Raw genomic sequence first — 16,866 nt, forward strand, 5'->3', positions numbered from 1 at the left:
TGGAATACAGATATACAGTCCATAAACAGAGCAAGGTAATGAAAATTATCCTGATTATTCACAAGCCAACTGGTGACAAGGATGATGTGCAGCCCCAATTTCCTGCAAATGGTTTGTAGTGCTCTTTTTGTAAAAAGAAAAATGAGTCTGACTCAATTCTTTTGTATTTTACTTTCCTTTTTATCATGCTAGGGAAAATGTCATATTTTATGTCAGATGTAACCAGATAATTGGAGTTTTGACAAGCTTTTGCTTTGTTCTAGAGAACCAATCCTGTAACTATATTTCCTCTTGCCTTAACTCTTTGTGACTTCCTCCTCCTCTTCCCAGGATGGAAATCTCGCTTTTGGATTTCACCTGAATGCCTGGATTCTCCTACCACCTGTTAGTCGATATCCCAGGTGTTTTCTGAATCCCTAGGTTTCTCAGAATGTCTGTCTTGGATCCTTCATCTCTGTCTGTCACCCAAGTACTTGTCCATTCCCACTCTTAAAGTTTGGCTCTTTCTGAAAGGAACTGTTTGCCCAGACTACCCCCAATTTTCTGTTCCCATATTTGTCCCAAACTCTACTTTTCACACTCATCTTCCTTCTAGTACTAGTAGATTCAGGAATTTCCCTCCCAAATTGTTTCTTATTCCATGTGCAGGTCTTTGTCCAGCTCTGTTAGCCCTGTAGCTGGGCTATGTGAGACCCATAATGTAAATATGCAGAAGAGTGGTGGGAAAAAGCATAGTGTGTTCTTGAGAGGTGCAGAGCTTGACCTGACAAGGATGGGAGGGTGTGTGTGACAGGTTATTGAAAGTAAAAATGGATTAGTGAGGTGGAACCACATGAAAAATAATTTTAAATGAAAGATGAAACACTTGGATATAACCCAGGAGTGATGAGAAAACATTACTGGTGCAGGATGGACTGGAGAGGAAAAAACTGAAGATAGAGAAACTAAGAAACTGTTAAAGTTGTGCAGACATGAAATGAGAATCTGGGTTGGAGTTTATCTGTAATAACTCATAGGAAGGAGATAAGAGGCACAATGTGAAGCAAAAACTATAGACTCCGTGAGAGACTGGATTTATAGAGAGGCAGAAATAAATGACTGCAAATTCCTAATTATGGTGGTGTTATTCGTAGGAGAAAAGAAATCTAGGAAGGGGAATCAATATATTGGGGAAAGGAGCCTAAAACCCCAAGGTGTTGCAGCAATTACACTGATCATATTTGAGTGTGTTGTTAGCAAGAATTCAAGCAGAGGTATGTGTTGCAATCAGTTGAATTGCTGAAGTGAGACTAGAAGGCAAATAAGAGGATCAGGGCTAAACATATCAGTTTGGACTAGATGTGGGAGTAGAAGTCATAAATATGGATGGGGGAACTGTAAGGGAATTCAAACCTAATCTGGCAAGAGGTCCACTGTTTTATACAATCTTCTGGGGCTGGGCATTTGCTGGGCCAGTGGCCAAAGATGGGCAACGGAGTTATGATGGACTGAATATCATAAATATGAGAATCTGTTATACACCTTGGTTTTTAAAAAATCCACCTCTGTGCCCAAGTATGGAACCTCTGGCGCAGAAAACTCTGATGATTTAGTGCCTGTGTGAGCATCTCACATCTCATCACACTGAGGAAAGCAGAACAGGGTGCTGCTATGATTCCCTCTGGGTGCCAAAATGTATTCTCCCTGAAGGTGCTGCAAAATGCCTCTTTTTAAAGATCAAATGTAATTATCTGAGTTTAACCCTCAGCTGTGTTTAACTCAATTCTCAATTTTCCTTTCCACAATGAAGATCAGGTGACCAAGATAAGCAAGTTGTTGTTTCTAAGTCAGTGTCCTCAGCTATAGAATGGGAGCCTTAATACCTGGCTTTCCATTCTGTGAAGAGGAATGTGAACACCAGTCAATACAAAATTTATATTTTGGTCTGAGTAATGGCAGATGGCTTATTTCAGTGTGGTTCTTTTAGCTTGTACTTTCAGAAACCAGGGATGGGTATAGTTGGTATAACTTATTTAACTTCAGGACCAATCTAGGTTTCTTTCAGCTTTGATCCTAATTAAAATCCAAACTCTGTTTAAAAAAATAAAAGAGAGCTCCCATTGTGGCTCAGCAGGTTATGAAACCAACTAGTATTCATGAGGATGTGGGTTTGATCCCTGGCCTCATTTAGTAAGTTAAGGATCTGGCATTCCTGTGGCTGTGGTGTAGGCCAGCAGCTGCAGCTCTGATTTGACCCCTAGCCTGGGAACGTCCATATGTCACAGGTGCAGCCCTGAAAAGCAAAAAAAAAAAAAAAAAAAAAAGAAAAAATTTTAATTAAAAATAAATAAAAGGAAGAAATTTTACAATGTGGATATTGACAGTGGGTTCTTTCGTGGGGAAAGAACTTTTTGTATACAAACCGGCATTTGCTCAGTAGTATTCTGAGTTCAGTAAATAACTCAGCACACATGCATTAAATTTCCAATGAAAAACATGAAGCTTAAAAAGTAAGTGGAAAGTACTTGGCAATACACATATTTACATTTGATGAAGGGATTTTTTGTTTGTTTGTTTGGTGTTTTCTAACAGGCATAGAAATTAACCTATCCTCATGCATCACAGTAAGAGGAATTGCCAGTTATCATCGGCACCATGCTGTGGCTTTCCCAAAGAGATCAGCATCATCCTGGAAGGAAGCTGACCTTTGTGTGAGTGTGGTGTGTGTGTGTGTGCATTTGCACAAACATAGTCCACAGGTGTCACTCATAAGTGAATGAATCATTGAAGACATGAAGATTTCTATAATATATACAAACTGTCTTCTAAAATGCAGGAAAAAATCTGATAGATGATGTACTGTAATTCTCTTCTTTCAGATATGTCTAAATATAGGTCACTCCTCATGCTAACATTTTTAGCACAATAAAAAAAAAAAAGTAAGACCTTTTAGACAATTTAACTCGTCACATAGCTAATGAACAGTAGAACAAAAATTCAAACCCATGACTATTTCATTCAAAAGTTAAAATATTGTCCACTACATTTGCTGCCTACCAAAAAATGGTGTGCATGGGGAGACAAAGCAGGAGGCTAGTGTGGACAGCCAGCTTACAAAATATGTGTTTCTGATTCTGTGATACTTAATTCATTTCTAACAGTCAAAGGAAAGGCACTGCAAAGAATAAGCACTCACCCTGTAATGAAAAATAAATCCAGCCTCAGAGAGATTGCAGTGGGCTTGCCCAAAGTCACAGAGCTAGTACATCAGAGAGCCAGGATTCAAATACAGAGATATGTGACTTAACATGTTAGGCAAAGAGCAAAAACATTTCAACTATGAAACTTCTTTAACCCTGATAACAATCCTAGGAGAAGAATGCTACAAGTGATGAAAAGAAACTAGAATTAAACACAAGAGACAGATTTACTAGGCTTTCTTATGAGTTATTTTAGACAAATTAGCACCTACATTTTGGGAGGGGGAAGGGAAAAGAAAAAAATACATAAAATGTTTTATTTTCCTAAAGAGGAAACATAAAGAGATCAGATTTTGCTTGCAGGTTCAGAGCTCTTTCTGCATGTACGGTAAATATTTTTCTGTCCTCTTTTTTTTTTTCTTATGTTCTGATGAGGATTTCAATCTGAAGAAGTTAAGATGGGAGTTCCCATCGTGGCTCAGCAGAGATGAATCTGACTAGCATCCAGGAGGACGTAGCTTCGATCTCTGGCCTCGCTCAGTGGGTTAGGATCCAGTGTTGCGATGAGCTGTGGTGTAGGTTGAAGATGTGGCTTGGATCTGATGTTGCTGTGGCTGTGGCTGTGGCATAAGCCAGCGGCAACAGCTTTGAATCAACCCCTAGCCTGGGGACCTCCCTGTGCGGCCCTAAAAAAGACCCCTCACACACACACAAAAAAGCTGTTTAGATAATTCTTACATCAGAATTTCACCAGAATCAAATGGAATTAATTCTTCATGTAAACCTAGAGTAGTGTTCAGGAAAATCTACAGAGCACTAGGACTGCCCAGTGAGGTCTGTCCCTATAGAATAACTTGTGTTGGGAAGACATTTATTCCCCTTTTTATTATTTCTCAAAAGAGGGAAATTCTATTCCCCTTACAGATGGGACAGTTTAACAGTTCTGGATGTCTCCTGACACTCTTCCCCTGGGAAGAGGAGCTAATCTGTTTGGTAAAGAGCCTGAAAGCCATTGAGCCATGATTTTTCCAAGGACAATGCTCACTGAATTGAATTGTGAGTGCTGGCCAACTCTTTCTCTTACTGTCTTAGATGGGCTGTGCTCATGGGGAGTGGGCTCATCTGTGCTTCAAGAGCCAGGAAGTAAGCAAACTTTCTCCAGGTACGGTCAGCTAGGTTTCTGTTCTTGCCAAATTTCTTGACTGTGAATAGGTGAGTCAGGAGACCCATAAACAGAGGCCAATTAACTTTAGTAAATCTTAATTCCCTAAAGGAAATGCTGTTTTAGCTTAACTTAATAAATGTTAGTTTCCTAAAAGGAAGTGCTATTTTAGTCTCAGGTTCAAGTCACAATGCCCAATACACTTTTACTGTGAGTAAAATTGATAATCTGAAACTAAAACCTAAAAGGTAGATGGGCTGTGTGAGTGATACTCTAAGTCTTTAACGTTTAAGACAGGCATTCCAGTCCTCTGCTGTCTTAAAAGCACTGGCATAGCATAGCCATCAGTAGAATCTGGCTCCCTGTTCTTAAGGGTCATGGGTTCCCACTCCTGGGTATATATCCAGAGAAAACCATAATTTAAAAAGATACAGGAGTTCCCGTCGTGGCTCAGTGGTTAACGAATCCGACTAGGAACCATGAGGTTGTGGGTTTGATCCTTCACCTTGCTTAGTGGGTCAAGGATCCCGCGTTGGCGTGAGCTGTGGTGTAGGTCACACATGAGATTTGGATCCCATGTTGCTGTGGCTGTGATGTAGGCCAGTGGCTACAGCTCCAATTCGACCCCTAGCCTGGGAACCACCATATGCCACGGGAGCGGCCCTAGAAAAGGCAAAAAGACAAAAAAAAAAAAAAAAAAAAAGGAAAAAAGATACATGCACCCCAATGTTCACTGCAGCACTATTTACAATAGTCAAGACATGGAAGCAACCTAAATGTCCATGGATAGAGGAATGTACAAAGAAGATGTGGTACATATAGACAACAGAATATTAGCCTTAAAAAGAATGAAATAATGCCATTTGCAGCAACATAGATGGACTAAGTGAAGTAAGCCAGAGAAAGACATACCATATGATATTGCTTATTGTAGAATCTAAAAAAAAAGATACAAATGAATTTATAGACCCACAGACATAGAAAAAAAACTTACGGCTACCAAAGGATAAAGGGTGGAGGGTATAAGTTAGGAGGTTGAGATTAACATATATATATATGAAATATATTATAACTATATATATACACATAAAACTATGATAACCAACTATATAAAACTGTAACTATACATATACTTGTAAAATAGAAAACCAACAAGGACCTACTGTATAGCACAGAGAATGATACTATTTTGTAATAACCTATAAGGGAAAAGAATACATAAATATATCTGTCTGAATCACTTTGCTATACACCTGAAACTAACACAACATTTTAAATCAACTATACTTCAATAAAAAAAATAAAAATTCAAATCAGCAGGTTAAGTAAAGAGTCAGGTTAGTTTTGCATTTTTCTTTGCTTTCTACTTAAAAAAGCAGATAACAAATATCTGCTGATTGATTAAAGTTACTAAACAGCAGCTGGTGTTTAAATTAATCATGCTTAAGCCAAAATAGCTGGTTTAAGGCACTGGGAAAATCTCAGAAATGAAACATATACCTTCACATAAGAGAAAAACATGTTGTATTTTGAGATTAAGGGAGAGGAGGAAGAGTGAAAGGTGCTGACAGGACCTCTCACTGGCACCAGAAGTGCTCGGTCTGAAAGCCACTCTAGCTCTCTGCCACCTCTGAGAGTGTCATGCTAACAGTTGACAAATCCAAAAAGGCAAAGGGCCATCAAGGGTAAAAACAAATGAAAAGATTACATGTACTCTAGAATTTATATTGAAATTCCTCTGAGGAAAACAAGTAACTTTTTTGATTGATTGCTTCATTCATTCATTTATTGACAAGGAGTTACAAAGCACCTACTGTATACCAGAACTCTTCTAGGTAGAATGGTTTTCTTTGCATTTGCAAATGCTTCCAAGATGAAAGGCACCTGTAGAAAGTGGGAGGTGGTCATAGGTCAACCTTGTATACCAGGCCAACCTGATCAATTATAAAGCTGATTCTTTTTAGCTCCATCTGTCTAACTCTCATCTATCTCTTAATTAGTTCAGAAATTAAAAGGGGGAGAAAGGGATGATTCATTATTTCCCTTAAAATTTCAAAATATGTTTTTAGTATAAAAACAAGTTTTATGGAACTTGTTTTTAAAATATTTCCTAGTTTAGACTGGTTTGCATCAACCAAATTTTTGGTAAGTACCAATGGATTGTAGTTAGATGTTACACTTTCTGCCACGTTTTTGTGATACAACTAGCTGAAGAACAATGTTGGCTATAGGATGGAGGAGACTGAAGGAAATTGCCCAAATAGAAGGTCATTCTGTTTCCCCATGAAGGTGGTTAATGGGAGACAGGCTGGGCTTGGTTAAGAGTCTCATGAAGTTTGGGATTTTTCATTCAGAGCTCATGTATATGGAAAGGCAACCAAGGTCCCCCATTGCACATCTTACAGTATGACCTCATTGACAATGCTGGAAACATTTTGAAGCATATATAACTAAATGCCTACCTTAATCATAACAAAATGGAAAGCTTTACCAAAGCATTTAATGTTGAGCAATAACTTTAATGTTGACTATTCTTTACATAGCATTTGAGGATTCAAGTCCCTTAAGTATTTCTTATGTTTTCAAAACACGCTCTCGGTAACTAAATAAATGAACTTGTTAAATAGGTTTATCGACTCCTGGCCAGTTAAATGTCAGAATCATTTACTAAAAACATTTACCTTGGTTCTGGAGTGTTGGATCTGTAGCTCTGTTTTGGCAGTAATTGGATATAGCAGGGTCAGTTTTCTGTGATAGCTCCTCTTGATTTATAACAAAATAAGGTTATCTGCTCTGGTGTTGCCATGAGCTGTTTTGGTCACAGATGCAGCTCAGAACTCCCATTGCTGTGGCTGAGGTGTAGGCTGGCACCTGTAGCTCCAATTCGACCCTTAGCTTGGGAACTTCCACATGCTGAGGGTGCAGCCCTAAAAAAGCAAAAAAAGAAAAAAAATTATCTGCACTTGGAAGTATATATTATTTTATTTTAAAATTTTTATTATTATTATTTTTTGCTTTTTCAGGGCTGCACTTGTGACATATGGAAGTTCCCAGGCTAGGGGTCAATTTGGAGCTTTAGCTGCCAGCCTACGCCACAGCCACAGCAATGAGGAATCCGAACCATGTCTGTGACCTAAACCACAGTTCACAGTAACTCCAGATCCTAACCCACTGAGTGAGGCCAGGGATGGAACCTGCATCCTCATGGATACTAGTCGGGTTTGTAAACCACTGGGCCACAATAGCAACACCTACAGTTGGAAGTATGTTGTTACTTACAAGCACATTTATGATTGCTGAATTAGGGTAGATGCATGTATTCATTTTGTCCAAGGGAGGTATCAAGTTATCAAAAGTGGTGGGAAAAAAAAAAGATGCAAAACCCATTCCTGTTTTTTTCAGTGAGTACTGAGGAGTAAGTACTACAGGACAGAATTAGTCACTAGTGCTACAGATCCTGATGGAAACAAACTACTGGATCTCTAAATTGGCACAAAGAGGAGCACAGTCTTTGGAAATTTCTCCACAACACATCTGTTTACCTTTTGCTCTAAATTGTTTTGAGTACCTTAGATCAAAAATTCAGCTTACTCATCCAAGAGTCTGTGCCTAGCATATAGTAGGCATTTGGTATATAATTGTTAGGTGAATGATATCTGCTGATAATTTATAATTGGGGAGTAAAATAGATTTCAGGTAAAAGCTTCTGCTAGGTAAATAATGAATATAATTTACAAACACATCTCCAAGGAGCCTCATGAATATTGGTTATTAACTTTTGCTATCATTATTAAACAGAAGCCCTAGAGAATGAGCAGAAATGGCACCTAATATTGTTAATTAAAAGTAGATGAAGACCTAATTGAAGCTATAAAAGCATTCAATCCTTTCCTTATGCTATGCACCCAATTTTAAATGCAAATAATAGAACATTCCTACAAGGCAATTCTATTAAGCTCCACTATACTTTTTTTGTGTGTGTGTCTTTTTTAGGGCCACACCCACAGCATATGGAAGTTCCCAGGCCAGGGGTCGAATCAGAGATACAGCTGCTGGCCTATACCACAGCCAAAGAAACACAGGATCTGAGCCATGTCTGGGACCTACACCACAGCTCACAGCAACACTGGATCCTTAACCCACTGAGCAAGGCCAGGAATCAAACCTGCATCCTCATGGGTACTAGTCAGGTTCATTACTGCTGTGCCACCATGGGAACTCCTAAGCTTCAATCTACTTTTTAAAGAAACAAGGTTTTCATCAAGATTGGTTTTGTTGCCATTTCTACTATGTTTTCGTGTTAAAAAAAAACAAACTTATTTTTTTAAAACACCCTGTAAACAACTTCTAAATAAACAGCTATTTCCACATATTAGTGATCTTGTAGAAAGAACACCTAGAACTGAATAAAACCCCACAGGACTTTAGAAAATCCTGATTCAGAAGGACATAGTGCTTATTTGGTTTCAGGCCACTGGCTACTTTGTTGTAAGGATTTTCTAAGCCAGATAGTGTTGCACTTGGAATATGCCAGCAAGCATTAATAATAATGACTATAAATGAAAAGTTTTCTTTTCCCAGTCAGATATAAGCTTAGGCTGTCAAATCCAGTGTTTGCTCTCCTTAGGGCAGCAGAGGGCAGTAAAAGCACTGTCAATTAATGACATAAACCTCTTACTGCAATCTGGAGAGAAATGCTATTTCCATACAACTGCATTTGCCATATTAAACACTATACATGTAAGTGGTTCGAAAGATAATACATTTTTTATCTCAGATGCATTTTTGGAGCCATATAGAATGTTTACAAAGTACAATGAGATATCTATATAGCAATTCAGGGGCTTATAGTTCAACTTAATATATCAGAAAAATGTTTTAGAAAATACTACATTGTGACCTTGGTCTAAAATTTACCTAGACAGTGTTGGAGACAGTACAATTGTGGTAACCCATTAGAGGCAGTGTGCCATGTTGATATTAGCATTGAATTGAAGAGGTCCAAGGGCCCTTGAGGTCAACTAATGATCCAGGCCTCTCTTTTTAACTGACCTGGAAAGTTCACTGGATTCTCTCAACAGGATAGAAGCTAAGCTATAATCAGAACAATAGTCTCCTCATTCCTCTCCTGTTGTATTTTGCCACGAAGTTCTAGGGATCCTAACGTGGAAATGCAGTAGTGTTCAAAATCACTCTGATTTTGTCTCTACCCAAGTTTCATTTCAAGAGGAAAGGAAAAAATAAACCCATTAATACCACACATTTGAAGCTTTACAAATTTCTCTACCTATGGCAAATTGATATATTTCACCATTTTTGAAAGTAGACCTATAACTCCCCAACCTCAATTCCCAAGACTAAGTAGAAGAGGCTGCTCTTTTAACCTCAGGAAACCCACACAAATCTGGTACTCCTTCCTTCTTGGCATGCTCCAGCACTGTATCATGGGTAGAAATTTTACTAAATGAAACCAAAGTTGGCTACTGATGCTTTCTTAGCTGTGACCTTCCAGAGCCTGTGCTTCAATTTGGAAAGTCTGTCCCTCACTTTCCCTGCTGGGTTAGGAATGTCAGCATCAGGGTAAATGCTTAAATGGCATATGGTAAAATAACCTCTGAGAGAAAAAACATCTCAATGAAGCCAGGACACTGCTATAACAGTTACATTGAAATATTTTACTTGGGGACTTTGTTGATCTATCTGGAACAAGAGGTCTGATTGCCATTAGCAAGTTCAAGGGCTGCCAGTGACTTTCTCCTGAGCCCTGGGGGCAGTTTCTTCCTTCCTTAAAAACACACACTAAGCCTCAGGCTTAATACCTCTTACTTTCATTTTTATGAGTTGCTTTGTTCTTAGCCTGCTTGCTTTGTTCTAAGTTGTAGTCTTTCAGCAAGTCAAGAATCAGGCTGAAATCCCAGAGCAAATTCCTCCAAGGCCAAACAAGGAAATGTTCAACAGTTTTTGGAAACCAATAACCAAGAACATTAGGTTATCTTATTTGGATGTTAATATATTGGATGTCACATGTTTTTCACCAAAATTAGTCATTTTATGGATTAGCTGTGTATCTTCATTACATCATATTCTTTAATAAAGTTTAAAGGTGCGTGAGTCAGGCCAGGTTTTAAGTAGACTTAATTTTTTCTTTTTTTTTAATATGAGGTTTTGCAAAGCCAAGTCAAAGGTCATACCACCATAGAGGCTCCGGTGTTAAAAACTTTACTTAAAATGCTATATATCTTATGATTTATTGAGGAGATAGCTAATACTTAAGGGAATTATTCAGAGCTGTACCAAAAACATGGTGAAAAACATGGAACCTCTTTGTATAGAAACCCTCAGGTACTATTCTATATTCATTTTCCCCAGACGACAAACAGTTCTCTAGAAGTGGATAGGGAATTCCCCACTGTGCCTTTAGTTGAGTTGGCCAGAAAAGGCACAGAGCTTCAGGCCAAGGCCTGCGTGGAGCTTTGTTTTCTTGTTTGTGTGCTGAAATGTATTACCTCCTGGCAAGCATTAGGTGTGGAAACCTGAAGCTAGAATTTTCAGAATCTTGGCTCTGAGGCAAACCCCAGATGACAAAGGGAAGCCGTTTGTTTGGAAAGCCCAGTGTCTGGGAATGTCAGAGCTAAAAGGGCAATAGTAGAGGAAGCTCAGTGAATACCTTATTAACATGGCTACTCTGGTAGGTTTTTTGTTTTTTCAGAGAGAGAAAGAGAAGAAAAGGAACAGACAAAGGGAGGGAGACAAAAGGACACAGTGTAGAGTGGGAGTTAAAATGGGCTCTAAGTTAAAAAACCACTTACTATTTCAACGACTAAACCTCTGTTTTCTGACACATTAAATGGTAATAATAATACCCATCTAGGTTACAGGGTTGTTCTGAGAATTCATAAATTTAATCTCTGTAAACAGTTTAGCACAGTGTCTGGAACCTGTCAAGTGCGCTCCGTAGAGACTGACTGCTGTTACTGTTATTTTAAAGTAACTGGGAAAGTATGTATCCTTTGTGAGGTGCAGTACCTTAAACAGTCCCCTGTTATTAGCTAATCATTCAGAACCTTGTGAGGAAGGACCTACTCTTTAAGTACATTAGTGGATTCAGGTCCTATAAGAGCCTCATCAATTTATTCAACCTTTAGACAGGTCTGGCAACCGTTTGTTCAGGGTGCACCCTGCCCAAAAGGAATTGTTTGGGGGGAATCTTTCACTTCCCAAGCCCTACACTCCAGATTTGGGTTGCATCATCCCAGAAGAGGCAATATTCTTTTGTAGCTTTGCATATACGTTCAATATGACCTAGCAGCAGCCCTGGGGTCCGTCTGTCGTACAGCTCTTTGCAATTATGACCAGACCCTCCAGCCATACCCTGGCTTCCCTTCTCCAGGAGAGACTGCAGAGAAATCCCTCCCTTGGGATTGGCCAGGTAAGGAGGGAGCTATGCTCCAGGGGCCCAGCCTCTGGGGAAGAGAAACCAACTGAAGCCTCTCCTATCTGTTATCTGTTCACTCCACCCAGAAACTGTGGAGCAGAGGGAGACTCTGCCTTTTCTTTCTCCCTGGAGAGCTTATACCTCAATTCTACCCAAAAGGTATTACTGGAGTATTGAGGTATGAGAGCTAGAGGGAGAGCTGATGGAAATAAACCACATTGTTTGTTTCCCTCTTCATTCCAGCAGCCTGAATGTATGGTGGAGAACTTAACAACCATTGTCACTGAGTCCCTTTGTCTGAACTGCCATCCTCTGATCCACCTAGATTAACTCTGCTTGTCTTACCAGACTTAGCTTTCTCTGTTCTGCAATCCCTTTCTACTTCTTCATAGCATCTTCGACTTACTCCCCAGAATGTAAATCCATGGGGCCAGGACCTGTACTTATCTTGCACAAAATTTTACTCCCAGCACCTAAAATGGTACCTGATATTTAGCAGACATTCAGCAAATATTGCTGAATGGATGTCTAAGTGAATCCGTACATGTAGAGGGGGAGGTGGAGAATAGTATGCAACCATAACTGTCTTCTGTATGGACAACAAAGAGTGGGTTCTAGACCATGAAAAGCCCCTTGCCTGAGCACCAGGGTGGATTTAGGTATGAACAAAATGGGCTGGATTTGAATTGGGGGTGCATGAAAGAAACAGAATTACTCCACACAATAGGCAGCAAAATGGCATCCCAGAGCTGGAGTGTGGGGCGGGAGAGCCCAGGGCAGGAGGGGTGTCCTAAGGTGGAGAATTGGGAGGGAGGTGCAAGAGAAGGCTGGCATGAATCTGGGTGCTCTGTGGGGTGAAGCAGTCAGAGAGAAAGCTCTGGTGATGGGGACGAAACAGACCCATGACAGGAATGTGCCCTATGCCATTAGAAGTTTATTGCTGTGTTCTCCCATGACCCAAAAACTCTTAGTTCAAGCTTTGAAACATTACCACTTTGTTTTCATGATTGCTTTGTGTGGGAGGAGGAGAGGCAGATAGGGGAGAGGGGATAGAAGAGAAGGAATTGCATCTCAAGCTGGGGTTTATGTCAGGCCAGAGATAAAGGAACAGCTACAAGATGCAGAGTACATCGGAAATTGGAGCAGAGCAGACTGCAAATGCAATAGGAATCTTGGGTGGGGGCATGCTTTAGCCTTCAGAAGGACACAACATGAGAATTCTATGCTTCTAATCTTCGTCAGACCGCAAGGGGCCAGGAGGTCCCAGCTAACACCTGGGGCACATTGTACATTCTGCCATAAAGGTTAATTTTTTTGTCTGTGACCCCCATGAAATATGAGTTCCCTGAAGGCAGGGTATTTATTATTTGTAAGATTTTAATGCAGTGTCCAACAGATAGTAGTATTGACTGTTGAATGAATAAGTGAATAGCTTTATCACAGAGCTTCTTCATTAAGAACTACCAGAGATTAATGAAAAATCAAATGGGAGAGAAAGAGGAAGGGAGAGATGGAAATATAAATGACAGAGATAGAGAAAAGGAGGGAGGAAAGGATGAAATGAAGGAGAAAGAGAGTAAGAATGGAATGCTAATATATAAAACCTAAAGGTTTCCTCAGGTAATGTCTTTTCCTTGTCTATAATTTATCTCTAGCATTAAACTTTTCTTGGCACCTGCTCCATATTCTAGAATTAGGTTGAGTGGAACCAAAAGCTTGGTTCATGGTATTCATGGGAGGTCTTCCTCCTAAGAAAACACCATGCACATCCCGATAGGCTGCAGTCCCATCTCAGTAAGAGCCATACATCACCTGGCTCAGTAGAAGTAGTCCCATTTCAAGGACAGAATGTATCTGGGACAGCTGTGGCCTCTCTGCTACTGAGTTTGCCTGGAGGCAGTACTGAAAGATGAGTAACAGGTTTTCCAGACCTTTATGCTAAAAGCTTTTTTTTTTTTTTTTTTTTTTGGTCTTTTTGCCATTTCTTGGGTCACTCCCGTGGCATATGGAGGTTCCCAGGCTAGGGGTCCAATCAGAGCTGTAGCTACCGGCCTACACCAGAGCCACAGCAATGCAGGATCCGAGCCACGTCTTCGACCTACACCACAGCTAACTGGCAACGCCGGATCCTTAAACCACTGAGCAAGGCCAGGGACTGAACCCGCAACCTCATGGTTCCTAGTCGGATTCGTTAACCACTGAGCCATGATGGGAACTCCTATGCTAAAAGCTTAATGCAAGTTGTAAGGTCAGAGGAATTGAGGATATACTCCTGCAATAAAGGTCTTACAGACAATGGAATAAATCATAACAACATTTAGTAATACTTATTTTTAAAAAGTTGGTTTGTCTTCATTCCCCTGTGATTTGATAGTAAAATCTGATGTTTAAAAAAAACTTAAAGATACAAAATTTAAAAACAAGTTTTTGGACAAGGTCTAAAAGACATGAAATTCCAAATATCCTAAGTTTTCCTTATTATTGCCGATATATTAAGCATTGAGATAGCAATTACAGATAATATAGATAAGTCAGTCAGGCAAAATGTCTTAGTATGTTAGTGTGTATGAATATGCCCTTAAACTGAAGTAACCAGTCTTTGAAACTGTAAATAGGATTAAAGTTTAATTTTTCCTAGATGAAAATATGCTGAAATAGGACAGAAACTACTGTTTGCATCCTCACTGCAGTGATCTAGCAGGATAGATATTTGCCCAGGAACCTGGTGGAAAGCATCTGACTTAGGGCATGAGAATGTACTCTCTCACTGAAGATGTTATGGGAGTGCTTCTTTCCTAGAATCAAATGTAATAAATGAATTCATTCTCAGATATATTTAACTCTCATTCTCTACCCTACTTTCAAAAATGTCTTCTTCACTTCCCTTTCATATGATAGGACAAAATACACGACTACAGGGTAAGCTCAATAATGTGTGCCTGCAGTGGAGTTAGTCCTCACCCAATGGCTGTACCCCAATTTCACATGGTCCTCAATTTATCTGGCCTTAGATCCTGGATATTACAGACAGTTTGCATTCCTCAAGGCCAGGATCATGGGCTAACGGGTGCTAGGGAGAAAAGTGCCCATCATTCTCCAAAGATACGACCTGCCAACAAAATGTGGATAAGCTTAAGAAACCATTTCCAAACATGGAAACAGGACTGGATTAGTTTGGGGCAGATGGAAGTTTTTGCCAGTTCTTAATTTTGCCAGTCTCCCTAGCTGATTTCTCAGCCACTCAACACAGGATGAAAGGGAATGAAATGGCTTTTATTTCCAACACTTTGGCGCTATTGGAAACAATCAAAGTTTTTCCTAATAAGTAAAATAGATATTCAAAAAATTAAAGACCTGAGGATTAGCCTGAAACCGACTGAAATTACTGAAATTTCATAGCAGGGTTAAAATTTTTTTAGAGTAAGAACTAAATATTTTCATTACCTTCTCCATTTGTAGGTACTTTATAGCTAAGTTTATTTTTGCATTGCCAGGAAATGTTTATCTATTTACTGACTAATGGAAGGAATATGTACCCCCAACCCAAAAGCATTAAATACCAAAAATTCATTATCAATGCTTCCTTTATAAGTTGGTTGGCTTCTAACATTCCATGATTGGGGCTTCAAAGACTTGGTTTTATTTTCCTATTACTTTTCTAATTTTTTTTTTCCCCATTTCCTTTGACTACTCTCCTTTTTCCTCTATTCTTAACATTTGGTTCTCTCAGGACAAACCCTTGGGTCTTCTGTCCGAAAGCAATCCCTCAGTGGGCTTCTGTGCTCTCAGAGCATCTAGTGTTCCTCTGTGGCTGCTTCAAAATCTACAACCACATTAACTACTGGTTACTGGTCATCCACTACATGAAAGCCCACTTGTCTTCAGAACAACAGATCCAAAAGTAAAATTACATCTTTTCTACAAACAAGGGCTCAGCTTCTCATTCTGTCGTGGAGTTAAGACTTAAATGAAAGTAACATCCAAAGAATCATATACTAGAAACTTAGAAATAAGCCTGCATTCCTGGTGATTGAACACATCATGTCAATATTTTGGGACCAAACATTTTATGGGTTATTTAATTATACTCTCTTGCTTTACATTTGTATGTCAGTGATTTGATGAATAATTTATTAGGCACTTAATCTTTGCCAGGTATTGCTACAGATGCAGGCAAACAACATGCAAGACACTAAAGTTTACAGTTTTAGAAGGAAGAAACCAAAAATAAACTCATAAAAAATGTAAATAAAGTACCAATAAGAACAATATAGAAAGTAAAAACAGGTAAATGTGATAGAGCAACTGAGGGTGGGATGGTGGAGGCTACTTTAGATGAGGGATGCCTCTCTGAGGAAGTAGTGTTTGAATTGATGCCTGAATAATAAAGACACAGAGATGCAATGATATAAGGAGGGTATGTTGATATAAGGAGGGTATGTTGCAACCCAAAGGGAGAGCATATTCGAAGGCTCTGAGATGCGGACAAGCTTAGCATACTTGAGGAATAGTAGAAGGAAATGAGGCAATAGAAGGCACATCTCAGATCACTTGGACTCTGCAGGACAGGGTTTCTCCACCTTGACACTACTGACATTTGGGGTCAGGTAATTCTTTGTTGTTGGGGCCAATTTTATACAGTGCAGAGTGTTTAGCAGCATTCTTGGGCTCTATCCACTAGATACCAGTATGCTCTCCATAGTAGTAACAACAAAATCATGTCTCCAGAAGTTGCCAAATGTCTTTGGGGTTTTTGGGGGGCAAAATAGCCTCCAGTTGAGAACCACTACTTTAGACCAAGGTAAGACATTTGGATATTATCCTAAGTGCAATGGGAAGCTCTTGGAGCATCCTAGGAAGAGAGTGATGAGACTTACACTGTAGGAAGATTATGCTGGCTTTTATGGGAAGAAATAAGAGTAGAAGCAGGAAGGAAATTAGAAGGCTACAATAAAAGCTGGGGTCACAGACGATGGACTAAGATGGTAGTAGCCAAGAGGATACATCTAGGAATTAGATTGAGGGTGTTATGAGGAAGAAAAGAATCAAGCATGATGTTTAGGTTCTTTGCTGGAGCCATGAAGTAGTTG

The 16,866-nt window shown here is 39.5% G+C and overlaps 2 protein-coding genes across 16 annotated transcripts in view; one reads left to right on the plus strand and one right to left on the minus strand.

Annotated features, from left to right (window-relative positions):
• Positions 1 to 16,866, plus strand: part of SEC24D (SEC24 homolog D, COPII coat complex component) — a 445,620-nt gene that overhangs the window by 202,002 nt on the left and 226,752 nt on the right. The gene's annotated exons all lie outside the window — the stretch shown is intronic.
• SYNPO2 (synaptopodin 2) overlaps positions 1 to 16,866 on the minus strand; it is a 166,538-nt gene that overhangs the window by 84,347 nt on the left and 65,325 nt on the right. For 2 of the 11 annotated variants that reach the window (XM_084973059.1, XM_084973054.1), the window contains exons 2-3: positions 7,023 to 7,268; positions 6,156 to 6,225 (exon numbers count right to left, since the gene is read on the minus strand). The exons of 7 other annotated variants lie outside the window; for them this stretch is intronic. In XM_084973059.1, coding sequence (XP_084829185.1) covers positions 6,156 to 6,197 — 42 coding nt within the window. In that variant the 5' untranslated portion in view covers positions 6,198 to 6,225; positions 7,023 to 7,268. The remainder of the gene's footprint in view (positions 1 to 6,155; positions 6,226 to 7,022; positions 7,269 to 16,866) is intronic. 2 more of the 11 variants (XM_084973058.1, XM_084973053.1) reach the window with 1 other exon arrangement.

The sequence above is a fragment of the Sus scrofa genome, chromosome 8 (assembly GCF_054392235.1).
Source record: "Sus scrofa isolate SSC_HxYL_T2T_F1_AM1 chromosome 8, Sscrofa_HxYL_maternal_Yorkshire_Landrace_v2.0, whole genome shotgun sequence".
NCBI classification, from domain to species: Eukaryota; Metazoa; Chordata; class Mammalia; order Artiodactyla; family Suidae; genus Sus; species Sus scrofa.